Source organism: Canis aureus, chromosome 2, assembly GCF_053574225.1.
Source record: "Canis aureus isolate CA01 chromosome 2, VMU_Caureus_v.1.0, whole genome shotgun sequence".
Classification (NCBI taxonomy): Eukaryota; Metazoa; Chordata; class Mammalia; order Carnivora; family Canidae; genus Canis; species Canis aureus.
The window spans coordinates 57,578,098-57,602,876 of NC_135612.1; the positions used below are offsets into that span (position 1 = coordinate 57,578,098).

General features: G+C 55.4%; 1 protein-coding gene across 2 annotated transcripts in view; it reads right to left on the minus strand.

Annotated features, from left to right (window-relative positions):
- Window positions 1-24,779, minus strand: part of CEMIP (cell migration inducing hyaluronidase 1) — a 138,935-nt gene that overhangs the window by 18,563 nt on the left and 95,593 nt on the right. For both annotated transcript variants that reach the window (XM_077874229.1, XM_077874220.1), the window contains exons 10-20: window positions 24,152-24,284; window positions 23,185-23,376; window positions 15,727-15,902; window positions 13,909-14,118; window positions 6,339-6,544; window positions 5,600-5,669; window positions 4,697-4,825; window positions 3,293-3,378; window positions 2,286-2,417; window positions 1,286-1,321; window positions 1,049-1,204 (exon numbers count right to left, since the gene is read on the minus strand). In XM_077874229.1, the coding sequence (XP_077730355.1) occupies window positions 1,049-1,204; window positions 1,286-1,321; window positions 2,286-2,417; window positions 3,293-3,378; window positions 4,697-4,825; window positions 5,600-5,669; window positions 6,339-6,544; window positions 13,909-14,118; window positions 15,727-15,902; window positions 23,185-23,376; window positions 24,152-24,284 (1,526 nt within the window). The remainder of the gene's footprint in view (window positions 1-1,048; window positions 1,205-1,285; window positions 1,322-2,285; window positions 2,418-3,292; window positions 3,379-4,696; window positions 4,826-5,599; window positions 5,670-6,338; window positions 6,545-13,908; window positions 14,119-15,726; window positions 15,903-23,184; window positions 23,377-24,151; window positions 24,285-24,779) is intronic.

Consider the following 24,779-nt stretch of genomic DNA (forward strand, 5'->3'; position numbering starts at 1 on the left):
TCCAAAGGGAGAGGTACATCACTTAGGCCAGATAGAAACAAGGGCTTCCTGACAGCTTGTGCCAAAGGAGGCCATGATTCTGTCTGCGAAACCCTGGCCAGGCCCACATCCACTGCGGTGGAAGCCTCAGGCCCGGGCCTGCCCATAGAGGCAGGGATTATGTTTCCCTGGAGAAAGGGAAGCAGCTTAGGGAGAAAGAGGGGCCCTTAGCACCCAGAGAGCAGGGCCCCCGGCACTACTGGCTGCCTCGGGCCTTGCTGTCTGGCTTGGATTCATGTCTGAGCCGAATCACCATCAGATGGGGGAGACCTACCTTGCCCTGACCCACCCGAGGCTCTCCGACGAACTGACCTTGTCCCTTTGCTCTGTGAGCCAGTCACTCCCCCAGCTCCCCGCCCCTCCAACCACCTGGTTGTCCTCCCCCCTCTCTGCTTGAATTCTGCCTGCAGCAGAGAGCCCACAGCCCATGGGACGCCTGGGTGGCTCAGCGATTGAGCATCTGCCTTTGACTCAGGGCATGATCTTGGGGGTCCCAGGATCGAGTCCCACATCAAGCTTCCTGCATGGAGCCTGCTTCTCCCTCTGCCTGTGTCTCTGCTTCTCTCTGTGTGTCTCTCATAAATAAATAAAATATTTTTTTTTTTTAAAGAGGGAGCCCATGGCACCTCAGGACAGCCCTACGGTTCTACTGATGAACAAGCCCGGCTGTCAGGAAATTCCTTCTGTGCTAGACTCCTTCGAACCCCTAGAGCCCACGGGGAATGCGTTTGCTCTTGTATGTGCCTGGAGGCCCTGAGAATGTGTGACAACACCTCCCGTGCTGCTCCCCTGAGTATGATGCCTTCTCTTGACTCAAGTTCCTCGTCTGCATGTGACATGGTATTGGGTGTTGTCACCTTCCTGGTTAGTCCCCTTTGGCCTGAGTCTATCTGTCCACCATCCTCAGAAATGGGGCAATGCTCCAAGCAGGTGCACTGAGGAGGAAATTCCACTGCTGCCACTCAGCTGAGGCCACAGAACAAGGAAACTGCCACGGGTGCAAACCTACTGGCCTATGGGGAGGGTCCGCCCACTGTGGTCCAGGCCGCCGGGGCCCCAGATCCTGTTGTCCATCATCTCCGTCCCCACGTTGCCACTCTCGCCAACAAATAGGCTGTTCTTTATCTCCTGCTTGGAGCCATCATCGTACGGGAAGGTCCCACCACTATAGGGAGAAGATGTCTGGCATGAGATGTCCTGAGCCGGCTTCCCACAGAAGGCCCAGTGCAATGACAGCTGTCCTTACCTGGCCAGGGTCAGGCCGATGCCATTGTCAGCAAACCTGGGGACGAGAGGACAGTCAGAGCCTGTTCTCATTTCATACTCAGGGACATCAAGGAGGGAAGGCCCTGCCCCATCCCCGGCATCACCCTGTGGACACTGCGTGGGGAAGGAGGCTTTGCCTAGCATGGGGTTTGCTGAGGGAGCTGCGTGCTCTCCTGCTCTGTACGGCGAGGTCCCTTCCCACACCGGGCCTGGTGCCTAGATGGCTCTCAGCGTTTGGCACCACACTGCATCAGCAGCATGCACGCTGAGCTCCGTGAGCTTCCTTCTGCAGCCAGTTCCCATTTGTGACTCCAGGGCTAGTGAGAGGTGGGATTGGGGAGTGGAGGGGGTGGTGGGGGACGTGGAGGGCCTCTCGGGGCCAGCACCAGGTCATGGTGGGCCATGTGGATGCGAGTCCCCTGCCCCTTAGCCATGCCAGCTCCCATTTCAGCCCCAGGAAAGGGACAGACTCCAAGTTTCCCAGCGGTCAGGCAGGTGCCGGGAAGGGCAGGACCTACTGTCACGATGACGCTTTGGGGTCCGACAAGCTGCAATTTCAAACCCCAGTTCAACCACTTACTAGTTGTATGACCTTCTGGGAAGGTCACCAAACTCAGCCTCAGTTTATCATCTCCAAAACAGAGGTGATAATTTGAATCTTCGAGAAGCACAGTAACCAAGGCAACCAAGGATTCAGCACACAGCAGGTGCCCAGGACGTGCCGGCTTCTTCCTCCTTCCTTCCTTTCACTGACTGGCTCTGAGGCCTGAGCGAGCCTCACCAGGGACTACCCGATGACCCACACACCTGCATATGCTGTTTCTAGGGGGTTCGAGGGGTCACTGCCAGCTGCCATCCTGTGCCTCCACCTGGCGGGGACCAAGTCCACGTGCCTGCTTCCCCTGTCCTGCTCTCCTCTCCTCTGCGTGGGGGAGGCTTCACCCCCTCCTTGTGCCGACACCCCACAGCTCTCTCCTCACCGGCAGCTATCCAGCCACACGTCCCCGCCACGCAGCCAGGCCCCGTGGTCCTGGTTCTTGTAGGCGGTGAAATGTCTGATGATGGCCGGCTCCCGGGGCTTCAGCGGGTCGGCGTCCTGGTGAGGGCTGTATCTGGAACACACGGCGGGGAGGGCACAGGTGGCAGTGTCAGGGCCTCCGAACTGATCCCCCTCCGGGTTGTGAGCATCCCTCTGTGGGCACAGTGCCTGGAAGACCCTGAGGAAGCAGCACCTGGCTCACGTAGCCTGGGCTCCGAAGCAAACTTTCTGAGCTCATCACGGAAGCAAGGGTCTCTCTCTCCAGGGCCCCGCACACGCAGGCTAGGACGCGTCACTGCTCTTGTTCATCACACCCCTGGGGAGACCACACCCGGGCCGAGGCAGGTCATGGCACAGAGGGAAGTCTGGGCAGTGAGGCCCATAGCAGAGGGATGGGAAGGACAGTGAGCTGCTCAGCTCCCCATGGACCTGGAGACCCTCAACCTCATGCCTGTTCTGGGCTCCAGCTCTCTGGTTACAAAACAGAGCACTGAGTGTGGCCCTCGGGGGCATCCAGACCAGCAGCGTCCTCCGTCGGCATCATCATGGCACCAGGGCTGCTTGCCACGATGCTGGCCAAGCAACTGGCCTCTTTAAAGGGAGCTGGTTTATCCAACAACCCTGAGGGTTTGATAGCACCTTCTAAAAGTGGCCTTGGGCCTCCAGCCAGCTCTGTGCTAGCCTTTGAGGAAGGATCCAGATCCAGGAACCTCTAGAGATTTCTATTTCCCTTCAGCTGCTGTAGCCTAAGACCTAATTCAGACTTTCCCCCGCTCAGATTTTCACCACGGTACCCTAGCAGCTGGCTCCATCCCCAGGACGTAGAAAGTGCTCAATAGATATTTGATGACTGATGGACTGAATGAATGAATGAGTGAGTGAATGAAGAGAATAGAGGTGGGTCAGTAGGTCAGCAGGGAGTCTGTGCATTCCTGAGGGCTGACATACCTGGCAGAGATGATGGAGAGGAAGGGCCGCTTGTCCTTGGCAGAGGCCTCAGTAGTTTTGACTCCGTTGTCTATGATCATGCCAGCCTGCAGGGAGGGGACAGTCAGGGACACGGTCATTTCCACTTGCAGGCCCCAGGCACCTCTTCACGCCCAACCTCACTGCATACCCTTACACGGTCCAATAAAACCAACTGTGCTGTCAGGACGCATTAACAGAGGTAAGGGTCTGCAGTGAGGGAGGTGAGGAGACTGTATTGCTCTGCATGGCTCAGAGTGGATCTGGAATAAGGCCTCCTCTTGGAGATGTGCACGAGGAAGCTGATATCCGGAGGGTTACATGTCTCATTCAGGGCCATGCAGCTAGGTCCGCGCCCAGAACCTACCCTGCTCTGGGCAGCGATAAGCCCAGCTCAGACTCAAGGGTGATGGGCATATGTGCCTGGGAAATGTGTCCGCGGTGGCTTAGAGGAACTGCTGAACTAAGTCTGGTCTCCACCCTGGGGCAGGGGTCTGGGACCCTCCCACAGCCCTGCCCGGGGTCTGGCACGACTTGAGGACAGAAGCTCACATTCCTGCTTGGCTCTCAAGGTCTTTATGTGCTCAGCTCTGGGCGTGCGGGAGGTAGGGCCACAAACGGTGCCGCCCCATGAGGCCACCTTCGGTCTCCTGCCTCGTGGGGACGCTCTGCCTCCCAGAAAGACCTTTAACCAGGCTCCCCTCTCCAGTAACCGGGGTCCACTCTGGCCAGTGCATCCCAAAGCGTCAGAGGAGGGGCTCGATCCCTAGCTGCTGGCTCTCAAGCCAGGATTCACCCCCCAGCCTCCAGCTGTGGCCTCCCTCGAAGGTTAAGAACACTGATTTCAGAGGATGGCAGGAGGCTTGGTGCTGGCCCCAGACCAGGACCCTCACCCACCAGGGGCAGGTCCCAACAAGCAGCCCACACAGCCTGTCCACTGCTCGGCTGGCGCCCTGCCCCCGTGCCTCTGCGCCGCCCCGGTACAGCCCACGACAGCCTCAGAAACCCCCGGTCCATCCGGGGGACACCACTGCCTCTGCCCCGAGACACCCTTCTTGCTTGGTCTCCAGGACACGTAGCTGCCTGGGGTCCTCCCCCGCCTCACTGCAGGTGCAAGCCCCGGCCCATGGGAGAGGATTCTCTTCCTCACAGTCTCCCATGGGTTGAGATTTTTCCCAAAATCCTGATGTACCCGTTCCCCTCCAGGGACCTCAGCTTCATCTGTACCGTTAGGGACTGGACCAGATTAGCCCTGACACCCTGGGCTTTGTGCGCTGCACCCATGCCCCCCAGGTCCCTTCTGCCCTTCTGTCCCTTCTAATGATCTGCAGGCCAGGAAGGAGGACCAAGAGGCCGGCTGGGGAAGGATAGTCTGGAAAGACTTACCCGGTAGTTGGAATGCGCTCGGTTATTATAGAATTTCCCCAGTGGAATGTGCTCTGAATATCCCGGGGAGTACATCCCCACCGAGGGGCCCGTCGGCACGTGGTGGAAGATGAACCAGAACCCGGTTTCCTGTTGGGGGAAGCGGGGAGAGCCACAGAGATCAGCCCTGCAGACTCCTTGCTGGGGCCATGGGATGGCTCAACTGGGGCTGGACCTAGCTCTACTCCCAAATGGGCCCCCAACACCCATCCCCGGACACATGTCCCAGAGATGGTAAAAAGGTCTGGCAGATATATTTTTGGGGTCCACCCTTACTGTGACCGCCATCCAGAGAGTCCTACTCTATTAGCCAAGGGCTCCAAACATCTGGCTTTCAGAGTCTATGATGTTCTTGGCATTTCCCTGCTGTTTTGCAGCTAATGGAAGCTGAGACCCAGAGACAGCACCTGACCTGCTCAGGGTCCCAGGGATGCTAAGCTGCAGGGACAAGTGGGTAAGAGCAAGGCTGTGTAGACAGAATGTTGTGTTTGAATCCATGCATGCCCCTGGGCACGTTCGCTCTCCCTGCCTCTACTTCCTCACCCAGCAGATGGAAGGAATGAGTACCTGCCTCGTAGGGTTGATGCAAAAATTAAACTACTTTGGCTGAGAGCATCGGTGTGTGGGGCAGGGCTCTGAGCCACACTTGCTTCCATCTAATAATGAGTCATTTCAGCAAAGTGGTTTGATCACCAATATGATGAAGGGACAGAGCCATTCCCTAAAGCCCAGTCCATGTGGCCCCAGCCTGGTTTTAACCTCCTCGTCCCAGCTGAGCCAAGATGGGGCTCGGGACACACACATTCCTGGCCCACCCCCAGCTCCCGCCTTTACTTCCTGCTGAAGAGGGATCTTTCTTCTCACCTCGGACCCCGCTGCTGCACAGTTTATGAGGTTGTTGTTGGGATTGGCCATCCAGAAGGTAGACACTGCGCTGCAGGGAGGGGCAGAGATGCACAGCGTCAAGCAACGGGTTGCTGGCTCCCGAGCCTCTTACCAGAGGCTTGAGAAACCCTTCATTTGTTAGGAAACCCATCTGCTTGTTTGAGTGTGGTGCATTTAGGCACCTGGAAGGCTCAGAATTTAAAAGGGGCTCCGTAAGGCAAGGGTTGTTGATAGGTAGAGTCTGAGTCTGGCTGTCAAGCAAAGATAAGTCCCAGGCACCCAGGAGAATGGCCATTACTCAGGGAGAGACCCAGCATGGGAATGCTTCTCACAGGGGAAGTTCTGTCTCGGTCTCTATCCCCATGGGTACATGCTGTGGCACCCAGGTGGCAGCCCACGCACTCTCAAAGGAGCACCGTGTGACATCAGGGAATCCTGAGGATAGAAATAGTGGTGCTCTGTGGATAGGAATGATGGCCATGGACAAGTGGAGAAGAGGGGAGTGGGAAGCATGCCTTCCGTGGTCTCCGTGGCCCCGATGGCCTCCAGCTCTGAGGCCGAGGGCAGTAGGTGGTTAAGAGCTAGGAGGCCCAAGCTGCTCAGAAGGCCCAGGTGCAGCCATCAGGGGCCCAGTGGGCAGGTGAGTGGTACACACACAGGGCTGTCCCTGGGGTGCAGGGCTGGGTGGTGCGCATGCCCTGGGGAGGAAGGTACTTACTTGCAGTCCTGCCGGGGCTTGGGGATATACCCTGGGTAGGAGTCTTCCGTGATCGTCTTGCACATCTTGCTGTCACGGTCGGAGGGGAGGAGGGTTCCAGACTTGACAAGGAGGCCGAGACAGTGGTCAAAAGTATTCCGTTCCTCTGGCCCGTCTTCCGTGAAGAAGCAGTGGCCCAAGGAGTTATAGCCCACCACGTCCTTGACCTGCAGAGACCAAGCCAGGGTGACTCCTCACCCAGTGTCCTGTGCCTATTCACACTCAGCAAACATGCAACAGCATCAGCTGCACTCCAGGCCCCTTGAGGAGCACTAGGGGTTTGGTAGGGCCTGGCACAGATGTGGGATCCGGGGGGCCAGGACTGAGACTTCAAGGCCCCTTCCAGCTGGAGGTGGGGCCGAGGCTCTGCAGGGTAGCACAGGGACAGAGTGTTAGAAGCAGCTCCAAGAGGAGGCTTGGACAGGGCCACGAGAGCTCACCCGGGCGAGAGCACCCGGGTACACAGCTTATAAGGACCTCACATGGGGCATTGCCCAGAACACACCCAACAGAGAGGGCAGTGGGAGAGCTGCCCTGAGGGTGACATCCAAGCCAGGCCAGGCTATGTCCTCACCCACAGGGCCAAGCCAGCCTCGTAGTCCACGATGCACATCAGGAGATATTTGAAACCCCTGAGCCAAGAGCCAGGAAAGGTTGCAAACTCCAGCTCCTCAAAGTCCTTCCTGGAATCCCAGTCAGTGGGGGAAGCAGAAAGGCCATTTGCAGACACAGAGAGCCGGGTACGGTCTTAGCCGCATGCCCAAGCAGCACAGGGGTCTCCCACGCCACAATCACCGAGGCCCCTTCTGGGTCTGAACCCCATGAGCACACGAGTCTGAGAACTAAAAGGTCCTCAGAGGGGTCTTTGGCCTGAGCCCCAGCTCCCTGTCCAATGCTAGACTGCCCACAAGCATCTCTTACCAATGGGAACTGTGTTTCCCCTTGAATGCCCCAGAGACGAGATGCTCACCACCTCAAAGGCAGCCTGTCCGCAGCAGAACACTTGAGGATGGTAAGAAATGCCTCATTTCTCTTAACTGAGATCTCCCATCCTCATCCCCACCCTGAGGCCCGATAGCCCACTGGTGTCACCTAGTAAGAAAAGCTCCTGCTCCCCTATGGCATCAGTTTGACACGCACCTACTAAGCACCTACCAGCATGCCAGGCCCTGAAACATCCAGACGCTGTCCCCGCTTCAGTACCATTAACTCTTCAAGGGGCTGTCCTGTACCTTGTAGGATGTTTAGTGGCCTCCCTGGCTTTTGCCCTCACTCCACACCAACAGCATCTCCTCGGTGTGACAAAACTGCTTCTGGTTGGGGTACACAAATCTCGGGGAAACACCCCAATTCCCTATGGAGTCTTTTATATGACAAAGCCTGCCTCTCCACCTTCCAGGTAGTCAGGCTCTGGAAGCATCCAGAACCCAGACCCACCATGTCCTTCCAATCTCGCTGAAATCTCACACAATTCTATAATAATTATTTTTGGTGTTTGTTTTGTTTTTAGAGCTAAGGAAACCAAGACTCAGGGAAGTCAAGTAATTTGCCCAAGGTCACACAGCCCACATGTTCAAGAAGCCAGGGCTGGGACCCCAGCTTTCAAATTATGTCCATTCACCCCAAAAGGGAGGATCCAAACACACAAGCCACCCTGTTCCCTCAACATCCCTCCCTAGTCTTTGGTCATTGGCAAGGGTGTGATCTCGAGTCCTACTCAATCCCTCCCTAAGAGTTTGGTGAACACCAAGGTCATCCAGTGGGACAGCTTCCTTTCGTCCCAGGGAGCTCTGCATGCTGGTTATAAACAGCCTGGAGAGACAAGCAGGGAGGAAGCAGGGTTGCAGGAGCTGGAGGGACATCTCCAAGCAAGCTCCATGCCTCCACTTACAGGGGAGACACTGACACCCAGAGAAAGGGCGCGGGGTGTCCCAGGGTGTTTGCAAACCTCGAGGTGGAGCCATGCTCAGAACCAGGCCTCCCACCCCCATCCCGGTGTGTCTTGTATGACAGATGCCTCCTAACGTTTTCTGGCTCTTAGGTCTGCGATCGTTCTGCCTTAGGACATTTCCTAGAACTAAATATTTACACCATGATACAGCTTCAGACAGAAAGACAGACAGACAGACAGAAAAACCGGTAGGTTCTGGCCCATGCACAGTGGCTGCCAAGTCCCTGGGTGAGCTAACCCGAAGCATGTGCAAGCCCCTCTGCCCACCACCACCTGCCTGTTCTCTTGTATAAATCATGTCCTTCCCTTCCTCCTTGTGCACATCACCCCTGGTGATGATGGTCAGCAGTCCTAAAGTGATTCCTAAAAGCTCTTTTAAGTCTCCAGCTATTGTTAGGTGGGGTCTGGGCATGAAATTTCGAAGGAGGAAATTTGTCAGCCCTCAGGGACCGCTTCAACAAAAACGACCACTTAATTTACTGTCTGCACCAGCACATTTTTTTCTGAGAGCGAAGAGGGGTGCTGTTAGTAATGAAGCAGGGGAAACAGGTGTGAAGTACAGTGTTCTGTGCAAATTGACGCATGTACAACAGAAGAAAATGCTATTTAAGAGCAAATACGAGCAGAAATCAGCCCTGCCTGATTCTGCCTTTGGGGGGTGTGTGTGTGATTCAACTCATATCAGCAAGAAACTTGACATCCAATACAATCATATGGGAAGAAAGAGTATAACTTCCAGGCTTCACCACTTATTTTGTGTGTTGAGCCACTGAAGAAAAGAGCCCCGGTGCAGGCAGTAACTCATGTCACAGAGTCTCAGCGAGTGTCTGGACGGCCCACAGAGGCCGGGACCGGCAGCAGAGAACCAGGCGGCCCTCCCCATCGTCAGGAAGGACAGAGCCCCGGAGGCAGCACCCCCATCCCCCCCAGAGGAGAGGTGCCAGTGGGAAGGGAGGCAGGATAGCGGGGCTCATGGATGCCATGTCCTTCCTCTTCCCCAGAGCATCTCTTCCCCAATCCGATCCACTAGCAGAACCCCTGGCCTGGGGAACTTCTGGGGAGATCAAGAACCACCATCTGGGTCCCTCATTTGGGTTCAGGCGGGAAAGAGAAATGAGAGCAGCTTCAGGAATCAAGGAGCCCGCCATAGGCCCCCACGGTCCTGCCTGGAGGTAACGTGCAGTGGACCTTTCTTTTGAGGGCCAGCTTCACCCCACATCTGCTGGCATCCAGCAGCTTCGATGAGGACCACCAGTTTCAAAGGAAACACCACCACTGGTGTCAGAGGAATCTCCCAAACTCTCCCAAACTCTGTTCCATAGGAACAGAGGCACAGTGCAGGATGGCACAGTCATGTGAAGGGGGCTCTCTGGTTAAATGGGTCTCGGCGTCACTAGGATAATCAGCATGCAGAGTGGCTTTACCGCCAGCCTTGACTTTAGTAGCACGCACGGTGCATTTCTGTGGCGAGATGGGAGGACACGTACACTGTGTGTGCTGAACTCTGGGTCTACTGTGTGTGTGTGTGTGTGTGTGTGTGTGTGTGTGTGTGTTGGGGGTGCTGGGGGGATCCCACTACTATCTCATGGAAGCAGGAGGCTTACTCAGCACAGGTACACAGAGAGGCCCAGTGATAATGCTCTGCCCTCTACCAATGCTAAGTGTGCCACTTGTGTTCTCTGGCTTCATCGTCCTCCAAAGCCTTTGCAATGGGTTGTGTCCTCATCCTCACTCTACACAGTGGGAAACCGAGTCTCAGAAAATTTGGATCAGCCCCCCAAGTCCATACTGGCAACATTGGAACACAGGCTGGTAGGACTCTGTTCTCGACCTCGTGGTTTTGGGGATGCTGGTGGTAACTGCTTCTGAGTGAGCAAGGAGTCCCGGGAGAAGGGGGAGGTGGGTTTGCCGAGCAAGAGCTTGTGGTGTGGGTAGTGGTGACTAAGAGCATCATTTGGGCTCAGGGGAAGCAGAGGTTGAGAGGCTGGCGTTTAAGTTAAGAGGGGAGTGAGAAGCAGGTGTTGGCAGGAATGTCAGGTTCAGACCGCCCTTTCCAGAAGCAGGTGGCAAAGAATGGGAAGGATGCAGGTGGGCGACCTGGGGTGGGGGTGCGGGGGTGAAGGAGGCTGTTCTCTGAGTACCAGAGTGTGTTCTGTAGGTGGTAGAGGGAGAAACCATGTATCGGGGGCTGCCCAGGACATATGGGATCAGCTCGAAGGCACCTCCTGGCTCTGCACACCTCGGAGCCCCACTTCCCCATGAGCCAGTGTCCTCCCATCTGGGTCTCAGGCATGTCCAGATCTGGGGTGGCATTAGGGTAAAGGCATCCACGATGCTACAGAGTGGCCTCCGCATTCTAAATTAGAATAAAGCCTCCGTCTGTATTTGGTCTCCTTTCATCCCGTCAGCTAAAAAAATCTTTTCAAACACAGCCCCAGCCACTGATAAAGTCCGCAAGCCAGAACCAAGGGAGCAAATGTAAAATACTGATGGAGAGAGTCCAGCTTCGGAGGCAGCTCTTCTGAACTCGGAGCTCCCTGCCTCCGTGGTGCAGCCCTTACAGGGTGTGGCGCCAATCCCAGACCCCAGCTCCTGCCCAGGGGTGTGGCTCTTGGGGAAGGACACAGAATGCACTCCATTATCCTGCTGCTTCTTTGGCTCAGGGAAGCAGAGGCCTGCACTTCATCCAGATTCTAAGCCATGCCAGTGTGGTGTCACCTTGGAAGGGCCACACAGGTCTGTGGGCTCCAGATCCTAACCCACCAGCTTGGCTCCCCAGCACAGACCCTAGCTGAGTGCAGCTGGAGCCCCATGTGGCGACTGGGGTCAGGCTGCAGCTGGCACCCCGGCGAGGCCTTGCAAGGCGAGTGCGCTGCCTGGTGTCCAGACGGCACCCAGGGAGCTGATGGGTGCTCCCTCCCAGTCTGGTGGCTGGCATCCCTTGGGGTTGGACAGAAGAATGGCCCCAGCACGCAGGACCACAAGGGTCTTCTGGTTCCAAGAGGTTGTCAAAGTCTCTGGCTCAAAAAAATCTCTCTCGACTGTGGGTGCAGCTGGTCCATCTAGCAGCTCCTGGCCTGTGCTGGCTCTCAGGCTCTCCCTGCCGCTTCCCCACCCAGCTGCGGGCTCCCACTGCTGCCCGGCCAGGCCTCTGTCCCACCCCTCAACACCTCTTGCCCTGCTTCCCCGACGTGAACCCATTCCTCCAGCTGGGACCTGGCTCACGGCTCTCAGGGAGGTGCGCTGTGACCAAAGTGGCCAAAGCCTTCTCATTCTTATATTCTAACTGAACAAGGACCTGAGCCGCTTGTCATGCCCCTTGCAGCACGCAGGACCAACGTGGCACACACGTGCCACACTTTCCACATCCTTGGCTCACTCATTCCTTCTAACAACCATGCAGAATAGACACTGCCATCTTCTCTGTTTTATAGGAGAGGAAACAGAGGCATGGAGAGGTAAAATGACAGGCCCAGGTCACACTCCTGGTACAGGGCAGGAGCCAGATGGAAGGCCAAGCTCCAGGGCCCGAGCTCCCTCTGTGTCTAGTACTTCATTCCTGACATTCTCTACTTATCACAAATCCTATTGTCTTTCTGCCTCAGCAAGAACACATTCTCCTTTCCTCTCCCTTGAGCCAGAAAAAAAATCCCACGTTCAGCACCCATTCCCACCAGAGCCCTCCTGCCACCTGCCAGGGAGAATCAGCCCTGGTTCCTGGTCAAGGCTTCCGCATGAACTGGCGGGCAGGGCTCCAGCCTTGGGCGACCTTGGGGCACCTGCACCTCTGGGTTTGGTGTGATTTCCCCACTTGGCTGAGAGAGAATGGAGGTTTAGGGATGTCAAGCTATTTGTCCAAGGCGCCACAACTCATAACCTGTGGACCAAGCTCTTGACCCCAAGCACTTCCAGACTGGGCCCCAAAGCCCGTTCTCTCCTTCGATGCTTAGTGGGTGGTGCAGGCACGGCGCACAACACAAGATGAGCTGAGGGAGAGAACTGGCCGTGGCTTCACCAGCAACACAAAACCAGGCCTCATCCAACTCCACTGTGTCTGGTTGTGAACAGGGTCACACGCTCAGGTGCCCATGGCGGCCCACAGGCAGCAAGCTGAGGACTACGTTGCAGTAACATAGTAGGGAGCAGTGTGCACGGGGTTGGGGGGAGCCTGAGGACTCAGCCCTGCCCCAGGCCCTTGTGCCATGCAGGAGTGTGGGTCTGACCTGCCCACTCAGACCACTTTTCCAGAGAAGCCAAGAATCCAGAATTCTATGTGAAATCTCTTAACTTTTAAATGACGACGCCTACTTCAGATGTTTCTTTAAACACCACATAAGCCAAACCAAACACGTCTCGTCACTGGGCTCAGCCCGCAGGGTGCCATTTTGTGACATCCGGTTTTGAAGTTCATAGAGGATATAGGTTTAGTCACTTTAAAGAAAGGCTGGTTCAATGTAAAATTATCAGTTTAGTGTCAAAATGATCGAATGTTTCTGTAAACACTTTATAAGCCAAACAAAACACAATCTGGATTTTTCAGCTTGCAGAGTGTCAGCTTGTAATGTCCGGTTGCTTAAGTTTTTAGAGGATATAAGTTTAGTTCATTTATTTATTTATTTATTTTAGAGAGAGTGAGAGAGCACAAAGGTGGGGGGGAGTGGGAAGTGAGGGGCAGGGTCGAGAGGGAGAGAATCTCCAGCAGACTCCCCGCCAAGCACAGAGCCTGATGCAGAGCTTGATCCCGTGACCCTGAGATCATGACCTGAGCCAAAGTCAAGAGTCAGACACTCAGCCACTGAGCCACCCAGGTGCCCCATAAGTTTAGTTCATTTAAAGAAGAATCAGGGCACCCGGGTGGCTCAGTGATTGTGCATCTGCCTTCGGCTCAGATCATGATCCCAGGGTGCAGGGATCAAGTCCCACATCAGGTTCCCTGCATGGAGCCTGCCTCTCCCTCTGCCTGTGTCTCTCTCTGTGTCTCTCATGAATAAATAAATAAAATCTTTTAAATAAAACAAATAAAGAAGAATCAATGTAGTATACAAATCAACTGTGCCAATCCAGCCTCTGGCACATATTCACGTTGCTAATGGAGCCGTTCCTCCCAGCAGTGTTCGCTCTGAAGGATGCTCGGTCCCATGGGAGAAAAGGCCCCTTGTGGCCACTGCTGGCTGGGACAGAGGCCACGGCACGGAGTCTCAGCATGACCCCTTGTCTGTGCTCACAGGTCTGTCTAGCCATGCAGCCACGGAAGATGCTTGGCTGCCCATCATTCTAAAGAGGTGCAGAGGGAGTGGGAGCCCCAGTGACCAGGCCAGCTCACCACCTCTGCCACTCAGTGCCCATTGGCAAAGACACACCTTTCTTTCTCTTTCCTCTTTAGCTGGAGACCTGCTCTGAACTGACAGCATTCATCACTCCAGGCTAAGGATGGCTCAACCCCCAGTGGCCTTGGACTAAATGTCTTGACCCAACATCCATCTCAGCGCCAACGTTTTGGAGGAAGTGGACCTGAGGATGGGGAGCAATGGACCCTCTGCTTCCCGGGGAGGGAGGGAGGGAAGGGAGGGAGGCGCTTACCAGCAAGCCATTGGAGCCGTGCACGGTGACACAGCGAGAAAACGTGTGGTGGATGGAGAGCTCCCGGATGTAGGTGGGTGGATCGTAGCCTCCCTTGGCGTCCACATCACCTGCCAGGTGGAAGTGGATGGGGTACTGCCCCACCAGCTGCTGCCCCATGTGCTTCAGCTCAACGCCTTCCAGGTGCGCCGCCTTAAAGCCCAGTGCAAACTAAAAGGGGGTGCGGGGGTCAAAAGGGTCAGCGAGGTGCCCCCCATTTCCCCACCAGTGCCACATCCCAAGCATGCAAAGTGCCTCGCTGGTCCCTGCCTCAGCCACACAGCGGATCCAACACATGCTCTGCAGGTGGCGTAAGGCCCACGGACGCCAAAATGCTGTGAATAACACAAGGGTTCTACCTGGCAGTGAACTGCTCGGGCCCGAAAACCGAGGAGCGACCATACAACAGCCAGGCCTTGCCTCCACTTACCTCCCTCCCTCCTCAGTCGCTGAGTGTCATGAGGAAGGGGCAACCCCCAGATAAGCTGGGGTAAAGCTAGCATGAGGCCCACCCCTGGAGGTTAGAAATCCAGGATGAGGGTGGCCGTGAGGCAGAAGGAGCCTGTGCCCTGGCCCACGGTCTGTGGCCCCTGCTGGTGGAAGGCCCAGGATGCTGAGCCAGGAATCTCCACAGCCTGTGACCCTGGTGGCGAGTGTGAGCCATCATGCACCACAGTGGATGTCTATGCTCCAGAAGCTGGGCTCAGCCTACTGCTGATGGAGCAGGGCGATTCTTAGGGACACACTAATATGCCTCCCCAAAGCAGGTGTCAACTGGAATGCCACTCTGGAAGGGGCATCCTTAGGCCCAGTTTGGGCACAGCGGGAAGGGGTGCTCTGATGGCTCAAGGACCACTCTCAGAATTGGAAACAGGCTCTAGTCTCTCTGGTCTCTCTGGCGAGTCTCTCCACTAAGGACGGTCCCATAAGCCCTGGCCCCCTCAGCCCCAGAGCCTGACCAGGAACACGTGCAAGTGCTTTTGGAGGCTCTGATTGCTGGGGAGCCCTTCTGGCATTGAATGAGCAAGGGCTGGGGTTGCTAGAAGCCCATGGGTACTATGGAGCCACCCAACGTGACACTGCCCTGCCAGTAGGGCTCCCACTCTGGGCTTTCTAGGTTCTGCTCATTCATTCAGTTAGGTCACCAGAAAGTCTGATCCTGATAGCACCCGCCTACAGCAAATCTCCACACAGCAATATTCTATCAGCTTTGATCCTAAGTCATTGAACGCAAAGGCCACGCAAGAGCTTTGGGTGTCGTGATATTCGATATGCCGGGTAACGGCTCCCTTGACAGGGATGCAGACAGGATTCATGTGTGAGCTGGATGCTAGGAGACGCTGCGCTCCCTTGGACCGCAACCGCTGCCTTTCATCATGCTAGCAGAGCCCGCAGCGTGGGGTCTCCGTCTTTGCCTCCAGCTCCCCGGCAAGCTCACGAGCACCCTTAGCACCGTGACTTCCAGAGCCTCTCCCCTGCCTGCTCTCGATTCTGTAACTTCATGGATCTATTGTAAGTATGATGTTGTGTGAGTGAAATGCCAGCTCTTCTGGGAAACGATTGGGGTGAAACAGAAGAAAGGGAACGAGAGCCATGATGGGGATTGGAAGCCATGAAGGCAGAGGGTGCAGCGTGCCGGGGGCGTGTGACCGGGGAGTGGAGGGCCGTCCCCTGTCTTATGGCCGGGGGTGGACAGCTGGGACAGCAGGACTCCATCTCCCAGAAAGTCCCTTCCAGGAGGATTCCCACATTGCCAGCCTCAACCGGGAGGACCCATACCTTTATGTGGCCACCAAAGGTGTCGAAGTCAAAGAAGTTGCAGATGTGGTTGCTGTAGGAGTAACATCTGTTCTCCACCTCTCCCATCACCACGATGTTCCGGCTCAGGAGCCCGACCTCGGCCCGCATGTCCACACCATCTATCTCCTCCCCGATGTGCAGGTACAGCGGCTTCCCTAGGGCAGAGGTGGGGAGGCTTGGGAATCTGCTGCTGCTTACGTATCACCATGCCCTGTGTGCGCGGTGTGCACAGTGGTCCCTGTACCCCCGCTAAGTCCCATGTTACAGAAGAATGAAGCCCAGAAATGAAATTCCTTGCCTGAAGGAAGAGCCAGGATTCACAGCCATGCAAACATAAATCCGAAGCCCACACAGAAATGGCTACTTATCCCCCAATACTGGTGCTCCCTTTTGCTTGCTGGTACTAGGGTCTCCTGTGTTTTAGCTCAACATATGCCCCCTTAGGAGAACCACCTTTGCCAGCCTCCCCGCAGGCTATGGTCACAGGAGGAGCAGAAGCCACGTGTGGTTGCCCCTGCTCATGCTCCTTCCCTGGGACTGGAATGTGGGGTGTCCTGGTGGGCCAGCCTGGGAGGACAGGGTGCTCTCTTCCCTGCACCCCTGATCTCACCCCTTCCCATAGTCTCAGAATCCTGGACCCCACCCAGGAACTTCTCTTCCCTCCTGTGGGTTCCTTATGTTCCGTTTCCAAGCTCATTCAGACCTCCGATCCTTAAAAAATTAAGACTTTTAATCCCAATTCAGCTGCCCTTGTAGCTAATGTCAGGCCCCTTCAGGCCACTGCAAGTCCCTGAATCAGTGACCTGTGCCTGCCCCCCTCCCTCCTCGGTCTGCTCAAATCCACTCGATTCCCCTCCAGCCTCCTCCTCCTCTTCCCCGGGTAGCAAATGCACCCCAGTGACGGTCACAGTGGCAGGAGCTGGGAACTTAGGAGCTGTCTCATGGCCCCAGGTCTGTCCCCAGATGCTTTTGTGGGATAAAGAGATCTTGGCCTGCCTCTGGATGTGGCTTGTCACTGGGAGGGCTGACCTGGCTGGCGGGTGCTCTCTCCTCTGTGCCAGGACGCAGTCACAGAGCACGACCTTGTGTATGCACTTGAATTCTGTACCTGGCTTTCCTGTGGCCCTGGCTTGAGCCACGGGGCACACATGTCAGCCCACAACACAGCTGGCCCCACACATGAAGGCGGGGGCTGGGATGGACCCGAGCAGCACCCCGACGGGGACCTGCCCTGCCCGCTGTTTCACGCATCCTATGGGAGTTGCTATTTGAATTCCGCAGGCTCAGGGAGAGGGCAGTTTCTGGAAGCATCTTAGTTAGCTCCTTGGCTGGCAGCCTTTCCCTCCTCCCTCCACAAACATCACTCCGACGCCTGCTGGCTCATCATGTCGCCTTCTCCCTGGACTCTGACCTTCCTGTGTCCTCTCTAAGGACCCTTGTGATGACACTAGGGTCCCTCAGGAACCCAGGATAGTCCCCCATCGAGTGAGCCTCAGCTTAATCACCCCTGCAGAGTCCCTTTGCCATGCAAGGTGGCATCCTCAGGTCAGTAGGATTAGCCCTTGGGCGTCTGTCGGGCCTTTATTTGGTGTATCACAGAGTCTTGTTTTAAAAAGGTCTCCAGTATTAAGAAAGTTCCCTTTACAAAGAGTCTATTCACTGTACTTTACTGTCATCTCCGGAGATCTCTGATGCCCCAGGTCGCCGCCTGCCAGAGGGGTCAGTCTCGGACACCGTGGGGGGAGCCATCAGGACTCTGGTTCCTTCCACATTCTGACACTGTCCGGAGGAGCGTTTGGAACAAGTTTGCTCTGCACGCTGTGGTTCACTTTCTTGGGCACACACGGCAGTGGCTTCCAGCTCAGCTCACAGAGCTCGCAGAGCCTCGGGGCTTCACAGCGTCAAGGTCCAGAAGCAGGGCCCCCTCTGGCCGCCCATGTGGAAGCCTCTCCTTCCATCCCCGGGGGGGTCTCCTGCCCATCGGCTCTGTGACCCTCACAAGCACACCAGATGCACAGCCTTCCAGGTGGGTGGCAGGGAGTAGAGTCTCTTGCACAAAGAGCTTCATGCAGGGTTCTGGGCGACCCTGCTGTGGGAGGGATGGGGGGGCAGAAAGCTGTGCCCAGAGCAGCGTCTGATCACTGGTGGGAAGGAGACTCACCTGCTCACTGGCTTAAACGCCGTAAGTCCAGCAACGGATACACACAGGTCTGCCCGGCCTTACCTCTGAGTGAGCTGGATGTAGACTTTTTCCTAACTAGCGGACACCCCAATGGACAGCAGCAGCACCCAGAAAAGCTTCAAAGGCTTTCTGAACTGAGCAAAGCCACCTTCCACTGAGGTGGAAGGAGCAATGGCCAGCCACTGCCCTAGAGGCGGCTCACAGGTGCCCAGGAACCAGTGAACGCAAGGGTCAGGCACCTGAGGAGCCAGGTCCTGGGAGACACAGCACAAAGCACACTTCCCAAAGGGAAAGCCTCCCAAGGGTTGAACATCTAATGGAAGAGTTTGTAGAGGGAGCACAGGCTCAGTCCTTCTGGCCAAAGATACAGGAGGGGAGCTCACTGTGCAGCTCTGAGGGGCTCAGCTCCCGCCAACCAGCCTGCAGGACAGACAGCAAGACCCCATGCTCTGGGGGCTTATGTGTCTTCACTCCCACACCCACTGCTGCTGCAGCCAGACCAGAGTTCCCAGCTCTCCCTGAATCAGCCTTTGCTCCTTTACATCTCAGAGCTTCTATCTCGCTGCCCCTCCAGCCGGGCCAGCCTTCTCTACCTCGTCAAGGCGGCAGATGGCTTTGTCCTTCCAGATCCTGCTCCAATGGCTCCTTGTCAGTGATCACGGTCTTCCTCACCACCCTCCATGTGCCTTCTAGGGGTTCCCAGGGATACGAGGCCTCCCCGCCCAGACACACATCCACGGATGTTGTAGCTAGTGCATTTCAGGGCTCAGTCCCCTTAAACTACAGTGAGTCGTCAGAAGGCTGACCATAGGCATCTGCTCAGGGGGAGGGCTAGGGACCCGCGGTCCTCTGGGACGCGGCTGGGGAAGGAGGAGGATGGCTGCAAAGGGCCGTGGCTCTGGAGCCAGGCTGTGTCGGATCTTGACTCAGATGATGGCTGCGAGGCCCAGAATAGTCACTTACACTTCCTGAATCTCAGGCTCTCCTTCCATAAAATAGAGACATTAATAGCAGGTATCTCAAAGGTAGCTATGCTTGTCAACGGGCTGTGGCCAAAATGACACATGTGGCCGAAGTGGCCACATGCAGCTGTCACTGGCACTATCCTCAGGGAAGACAGGAGCCCAGGGCTCCCACCAGTGCCTCACCCCTCCAGGCTGTCCCGTGGGAGAAATGCGGGGTGTGGGAGCAACCCCTGGCGAGACGGAGGGACTGTTTCTATCAGGGGCCCATGAGCAGAGTGTAAGGGGCCAACTGAGAGTGACAGCATCCCTCCGTTCCCATCTGCACCCATCCCATCTGCAGATTCTCCTGCCCTCCCTTGCTTCTCAAATCTCACAGCTCTGGTACATGAGGGCCAACCAGGGAAAAGCAGATGTGGTCAAGCCAGACTGTCCCAAATAATCCGGGAGGCCCACAGGCACAGGCGAGGGGTGGGGAAAGCCCAGGGAGCAGCGGGGCTGTGCAGGTGCCCCACATGGGGCTCCATTCGCTGACCCTCCTGGCTCCACACCCTGAAACCACTCTATGGGGCAGGCCCCGAACTGGGCACTCAGGGGCCAAGAGAAGAATGCCATCAAGAGCTTTCCAGTAGAAGGGACAGACACACATGCACATGCACAGCGAGGCCCCGTGGGTCTGGGGGAGGAGCTCTGCTAGAAGGTCCCAGAGAGCCAGTCTAGCCGCAGAGCTCCCAGGTTCCTCACATGGGCCAGTCCTCTTTGGGTGGAGATTCTGGGGACAGAATGGGGGAGGACAGGTAGCCTTGGATCCCAGAGCCTGGAATTAGAATCCTGGCTCTGATCAACCACACAGACTTGCTTGGTCTACACCAGATCGCCCCACTAGGACCTCTGGGGTGACTGAGAGGCTCTACTGCACTCTGGGATGCCAGCTACCAGCCACCTGCAGCTACTGGGTACCTGTAATCAGGCTCAGATGACTAAGGAGTAGACTTCTAAACCTTAGTTTTGATTAAATTTGGACAGCCTCCTGTGTCTGGCGACTGTGCTGGGGAGCAGGACTCTGGACATTTAATTGCCCTGCACCTAAGCGTCCTCCTCTGTGTCCTGCAGAAAAGGCAGCTGCCACCTAGTTAGGTGACCACAAGGAGCAAGCAAGATGGTTCTGCAAAGCCCTGGGCAACCATGGACACGAAGGACAGTGGTTCTAACACACAGGTTACCAGCGGCATTACCTCAAGGTGCGTGTGCAGGGGCAGCGGGCGTGCAGGGCTGGTGGGAGTGTGGGAGTGCAAGTGGAGGAGGTCTGGGAGGATCAGGACTGCCAGGTCGGGGATGTGGGCGTTCACTCCACGGATGGCAAAACCCTGAAATACTCTTAGATGATTCACACCCTCTCGTGACCTGGTTATCCCCATCTGTTTTCTGTCAAAAAATCCTTCATATGCATGAAGATCTGTTTACCGGAATTTGGGGGCAGCGAGGAGGGTGGATCCGGGAAGGCCAGGCCCCTGCTCTGCCACCAGCCTGGGGGAGGAGGGAACCTGAGACGTTGCTGTTGCAGGCACAGCGTCAGAAAGGATGGGGCAGGTGGAGCCCCTGCTTCGTGTAGGCGGGGGCTGGAGAGCCAGGCTTGGGGCTGCAAAGGAGCCCTGTAAGCCTCCGGGAGACAGACACACAGACCCCCCCACACACACACACCTGGGGCCTCTCTGATCTGCCCACCAGACGGCACTGTTCTCAGGGAAGTGCCCAAAGCCCTGGAGCAAAGTGGCAGGTCCACTCTGAACCTAACTTTCCCGGGTGGGGTGGGGGGCAGGGAGGGGTGCGGGGCTGTGGGGGACGCAGACACAGGCCATGCTGCACCAAGGGGGTGTGAGGGTCCCCAGGGGGGCTCTGCATCTCCCTCACTTCTTTCCTCCCCCAGCACCAGGGCCCTGAGCAGGCCTGTCTCACTGTCTGTCTTCTCACCTTCTGGAGGCCCAGGAGGCGATGGACTTGGGGGGGGGGTCGCTCTCTAGCGCTGCTGCAGACACACTGCAGCTATGCCTGAGGGCCAACCAGGGAAAAGCAGATGTGGCCAAGCCAGACTGTCCCAAATAATCTGGGAGGGCCAGAGGCACAAGCGAGGGGTGGGAGAGGGGGTACAAAATACTTGCAGTCCCTGTGCCAAGTCCCTCAGCAGCTCAGAGCATGGGGAAGGCGTCCCTGTGGGCCTCTGGCCTCCTCCTTCTTATGGGACAATAGTAAATCATCTGTGGAGTTTCTTTCTCTTCTCTGGCTGTCAGGAAGCTCTGAGACAAATATGTGGTCTATTTCAGTAGCTTCTGCAAACTTCCACACCCCCATTTCTTGTTGAATGTATTCTCCTCTCGCTTCAATGTATTACGTAGACACGTATCTTTCCCATTTTCCCCCCTAGATGGAGATTTCACTGAACTTGTGTTCATTGCAAATTATCCCCAAACCTTTTTCAAAGAAAGTAGGGGTTAGAACAAATGATTAATTACAAAGGCAGACCACGTGTTACCTTGTCAAGGTGCAAATGTGTGTCTAGCCACACTCAGCAAACCCTGCTCTGCCCGAGATGCCCACAGCCTTCCCCTCGCAGGCTCTACTCCCTGGCCCATGCCCCCCGACAGCGGGATTGGGACCTCCTACCATTGTTCAGGGGTTCAAACCTTTACCCCCCAGACTCCTTCCTTCCTTCCCAAGCACCTCCCCACCCACCAAAGAGATTGTGTGACTTTTCGTAGTCTTATTTCCAAAGCAATGGATAACTTGAATACATGGGCTATGCTTCTCCATCCATCTTCCTCCTCCTGCCCTCAATTCTAAGGCTTCCCCAAGAGCCATGGTCCTACAGCAGCTGGGAGCTGTGATGCCCAGGAGCCACTCTTCTCTCTTTATTTTTTTCTAAAGATTTTATTTATTTATTCATAAAAGACAAAAAGAGGCAGAGACACAGACAGAAGAGAAGCAGGCTCCATGCAGGGAGCCCGATGTGGGACTCGATCCCGGGACTCCAGGATCACGCCCTGGGCTGAAGGCAGGCACCAAACTGCCGAGCCACCCAGGGATCCCCACTCTTCTTTCTTCTGTTTTCTCCCCTGGTTTTCAGTGGGGAGGGACCTTTTCCCCATCAGCAGACCCAGAGAGATGCCAGGGAAGGTGTACGGCCAGAGGGTGAGCACACAAGCCCCCAGCCCAATCAGATGCTCTCTCCCCAGAAGGTGATGTGAACACTATGTCCTGGGGACCTGGCAGGGTACTTCTGGACAGTAATGACCTAATGATGCTGCCCCCACTACCCAGACCCCCGAAGTGACACCACTACCTTGTCCTGGTGCAGATAACCTGTCCAGCTTTTGCATTACTTCCCTGAGCTTGATGGCCTCCAGTGAATTCCTTTTTTTGCTTACAATAGTCAGGTTGGAGTCCATTGCTTATAACCAAAGAACCCTCATGAGTATATAACTCTCTCCACTAATAATAATTGACCTGGACTATACTTTTAATCCTAACAATCTGAGATTCTGGGAGCCTCACATAATATAAATTGCAGCACCACAAAGTCAATATTTAGAAGAAAAAGGAAGATCCAAAAGCTATAGAAGGAAGAGATTTAAAATTTCCTGCTAGGGCAGCCCCAGTGGCCCAGGGGTTTAGTGCTGCCTTCAGCCCAGGGTGTGATCCTGGAGACCCCAGATCGAGTCCCACGTCAGGCTCCCTGCACAGAGCCTGCTTCTCCCTCTGCATGTCTCTCTCTCTCTCTCTCTCTCTCTCTCTCTCTTTCTGTCATGAATAGATAAATAAAATCTTTATAAAAAATAAAATAAAATAAAATTTCCTGGTAGATTGCATTGTCGTCTAACAAATATTCACTCCCTTTCCTCAACCTTGATGGCACGAATAGGCTGACCCACCCATTCATGTTGAGCTTAAACACGTTACTTGCTTTCTCCAGTGGGATGTAAGTGTGAGAGCATGCTAGTCCTGAGCCCGGAGTCCTCTGGGAGTTTTCCACCTCCCACACAGGAAGAATGTGTCCTGAGAAGAATGAGTCCCATGGAGCTGCCCTGACCCCAGCCATCATCCTGGAACCAAGCTCAGTCTAGAGAAGCTGGACTCTAGACAAGCTACAGGGGCACAAACAAGAAATCAGTATTTGTCGTGAGAGTTTGAGGTCTGTTTTGTTATGCAGCATTATTGTGACAATAGCTGATTGATACAGACTTGTGATTTCAGACAACAGATTCGTTGAGCCCAGGGAGGGCCTGGTGAAAGGCTTACCTGCTACTCTGACCTGGTTGGAGCTACAGGCTTTGCAGGGAAGCACCAGGAACTCCTCTGCCTGGTACATGGAGTAATCAGTACTGGCAACGACCAGGGTGTCTCCAGGCTTCCATGACTGTACATTGTCTTCCAGATTCAGGATGGTGCTGTTCACATTGGTGTCGATGCTGATGGTGAGTTTGGGCCTCACTGTAACCCCAAACAGGAAGGACTGAGATATAATAACCCTTCGTTCTTGGCAAACTTGTGACTGCCCGCCTCTTCCCTTTTGCTCCCTCAATAAATGCCAGGTTTGCCTATCCAAACCCAAATCACCAGGCTCAGCCCATCCCAGTCTTGGGACAGGTTTTTGAAGTCAACAAAACCCGACCAGAAAAGAGCCATTCATTAGCTCCGGGCCGGGGATTTTCCAGCAACTCCTTAGCTAGAGTTAAATGTGGCTGCTCACCACACCCACTCCGCTCAAGATGTAAAACAAATATAGTTCCTCTCAACTATTATTTACAGTAGCTCTAAGCCCTTCCCCCAAAGAACTCTCATCCCTAATGACTGCCTTCTGGAGATGGCCAAGTGCCTCCACGAACCAACCAACCATTCCCAATCCCTTCTAACGAGCACCTCGGGGACTGGGTTTAAAATAATAGCACCCAGAGGCCACGAGCTCATGTCTGTGCAGGGGAGGTCACCTCTGGCCACTGCACCTTGGTTCTCTTGGACCTGGCCCTTCCCCTTCCTGAAAGGCATATGGGCAGGGTGGGGCTCTCCTGGCTCCTGTCAGCTCTGAGGACCGTCCCACTGCTCCTGTGTCACAGAAGTACTCTCCATTGCAAGCTTGGCAGAAGCAGCGTGTCTCTGAGATGTTCAGGGGCAGCTGACCGAGCCGCATCCAAACTCACAATGTGTATCCGCCAGCTCGGGGAACGAGCCGCGGTTGCATCTCTGTCTCCAACAAGCAGCTGCTTACCAGGCTTCCCACAAAGGAACCGCACACGGTAGCTCTGGCAGGCTCGGCCCTGGTCGTAGCACACAAACCTATAATCCTGGCCTTTTTTGTAGACGACCTGAATGGTGAGGTTAACTCCATCTGGTGTAGAGGCCTGGAAAGGACACGGGAATTACAGAGCAAGATCATTTGTGTGCGTGTAAAGAAGGACGGTGATGATTAATGTTATAAACATATACTCCCAAGTCTAAAATTGTCCCTGCTGCAAAAACTATTTCCTATGGCCCAAGAGGATTATTAAATGATTGAGCATCACTTTTGATGTAAGAAAACAGTTTTGTTTTAAGGAGAACAATGTGAAGTCACAGGATGGGTCAGTACCTCGCCTGGGGTCCTACGCTACTCCATACCCAAACCACTCATGTACTGCTCACCATCGGGTGAGTGTGTCATGGAGCATCTACAGGGAGAAGGTCCCATTTCAGGAGCTCCTCATAACTCCTACGGCCACCGCTGCCACTGCAAATGGAGGAGGCTGGTATTTATGGAGGACCTGCTACGTTCAATCTACTGGTACCCCAGTGAAGTTGCACATCACGTGGGGAGCCCTTAAAAATACTCATGCCCAGGCCCCATCCTCCGAGGCTCA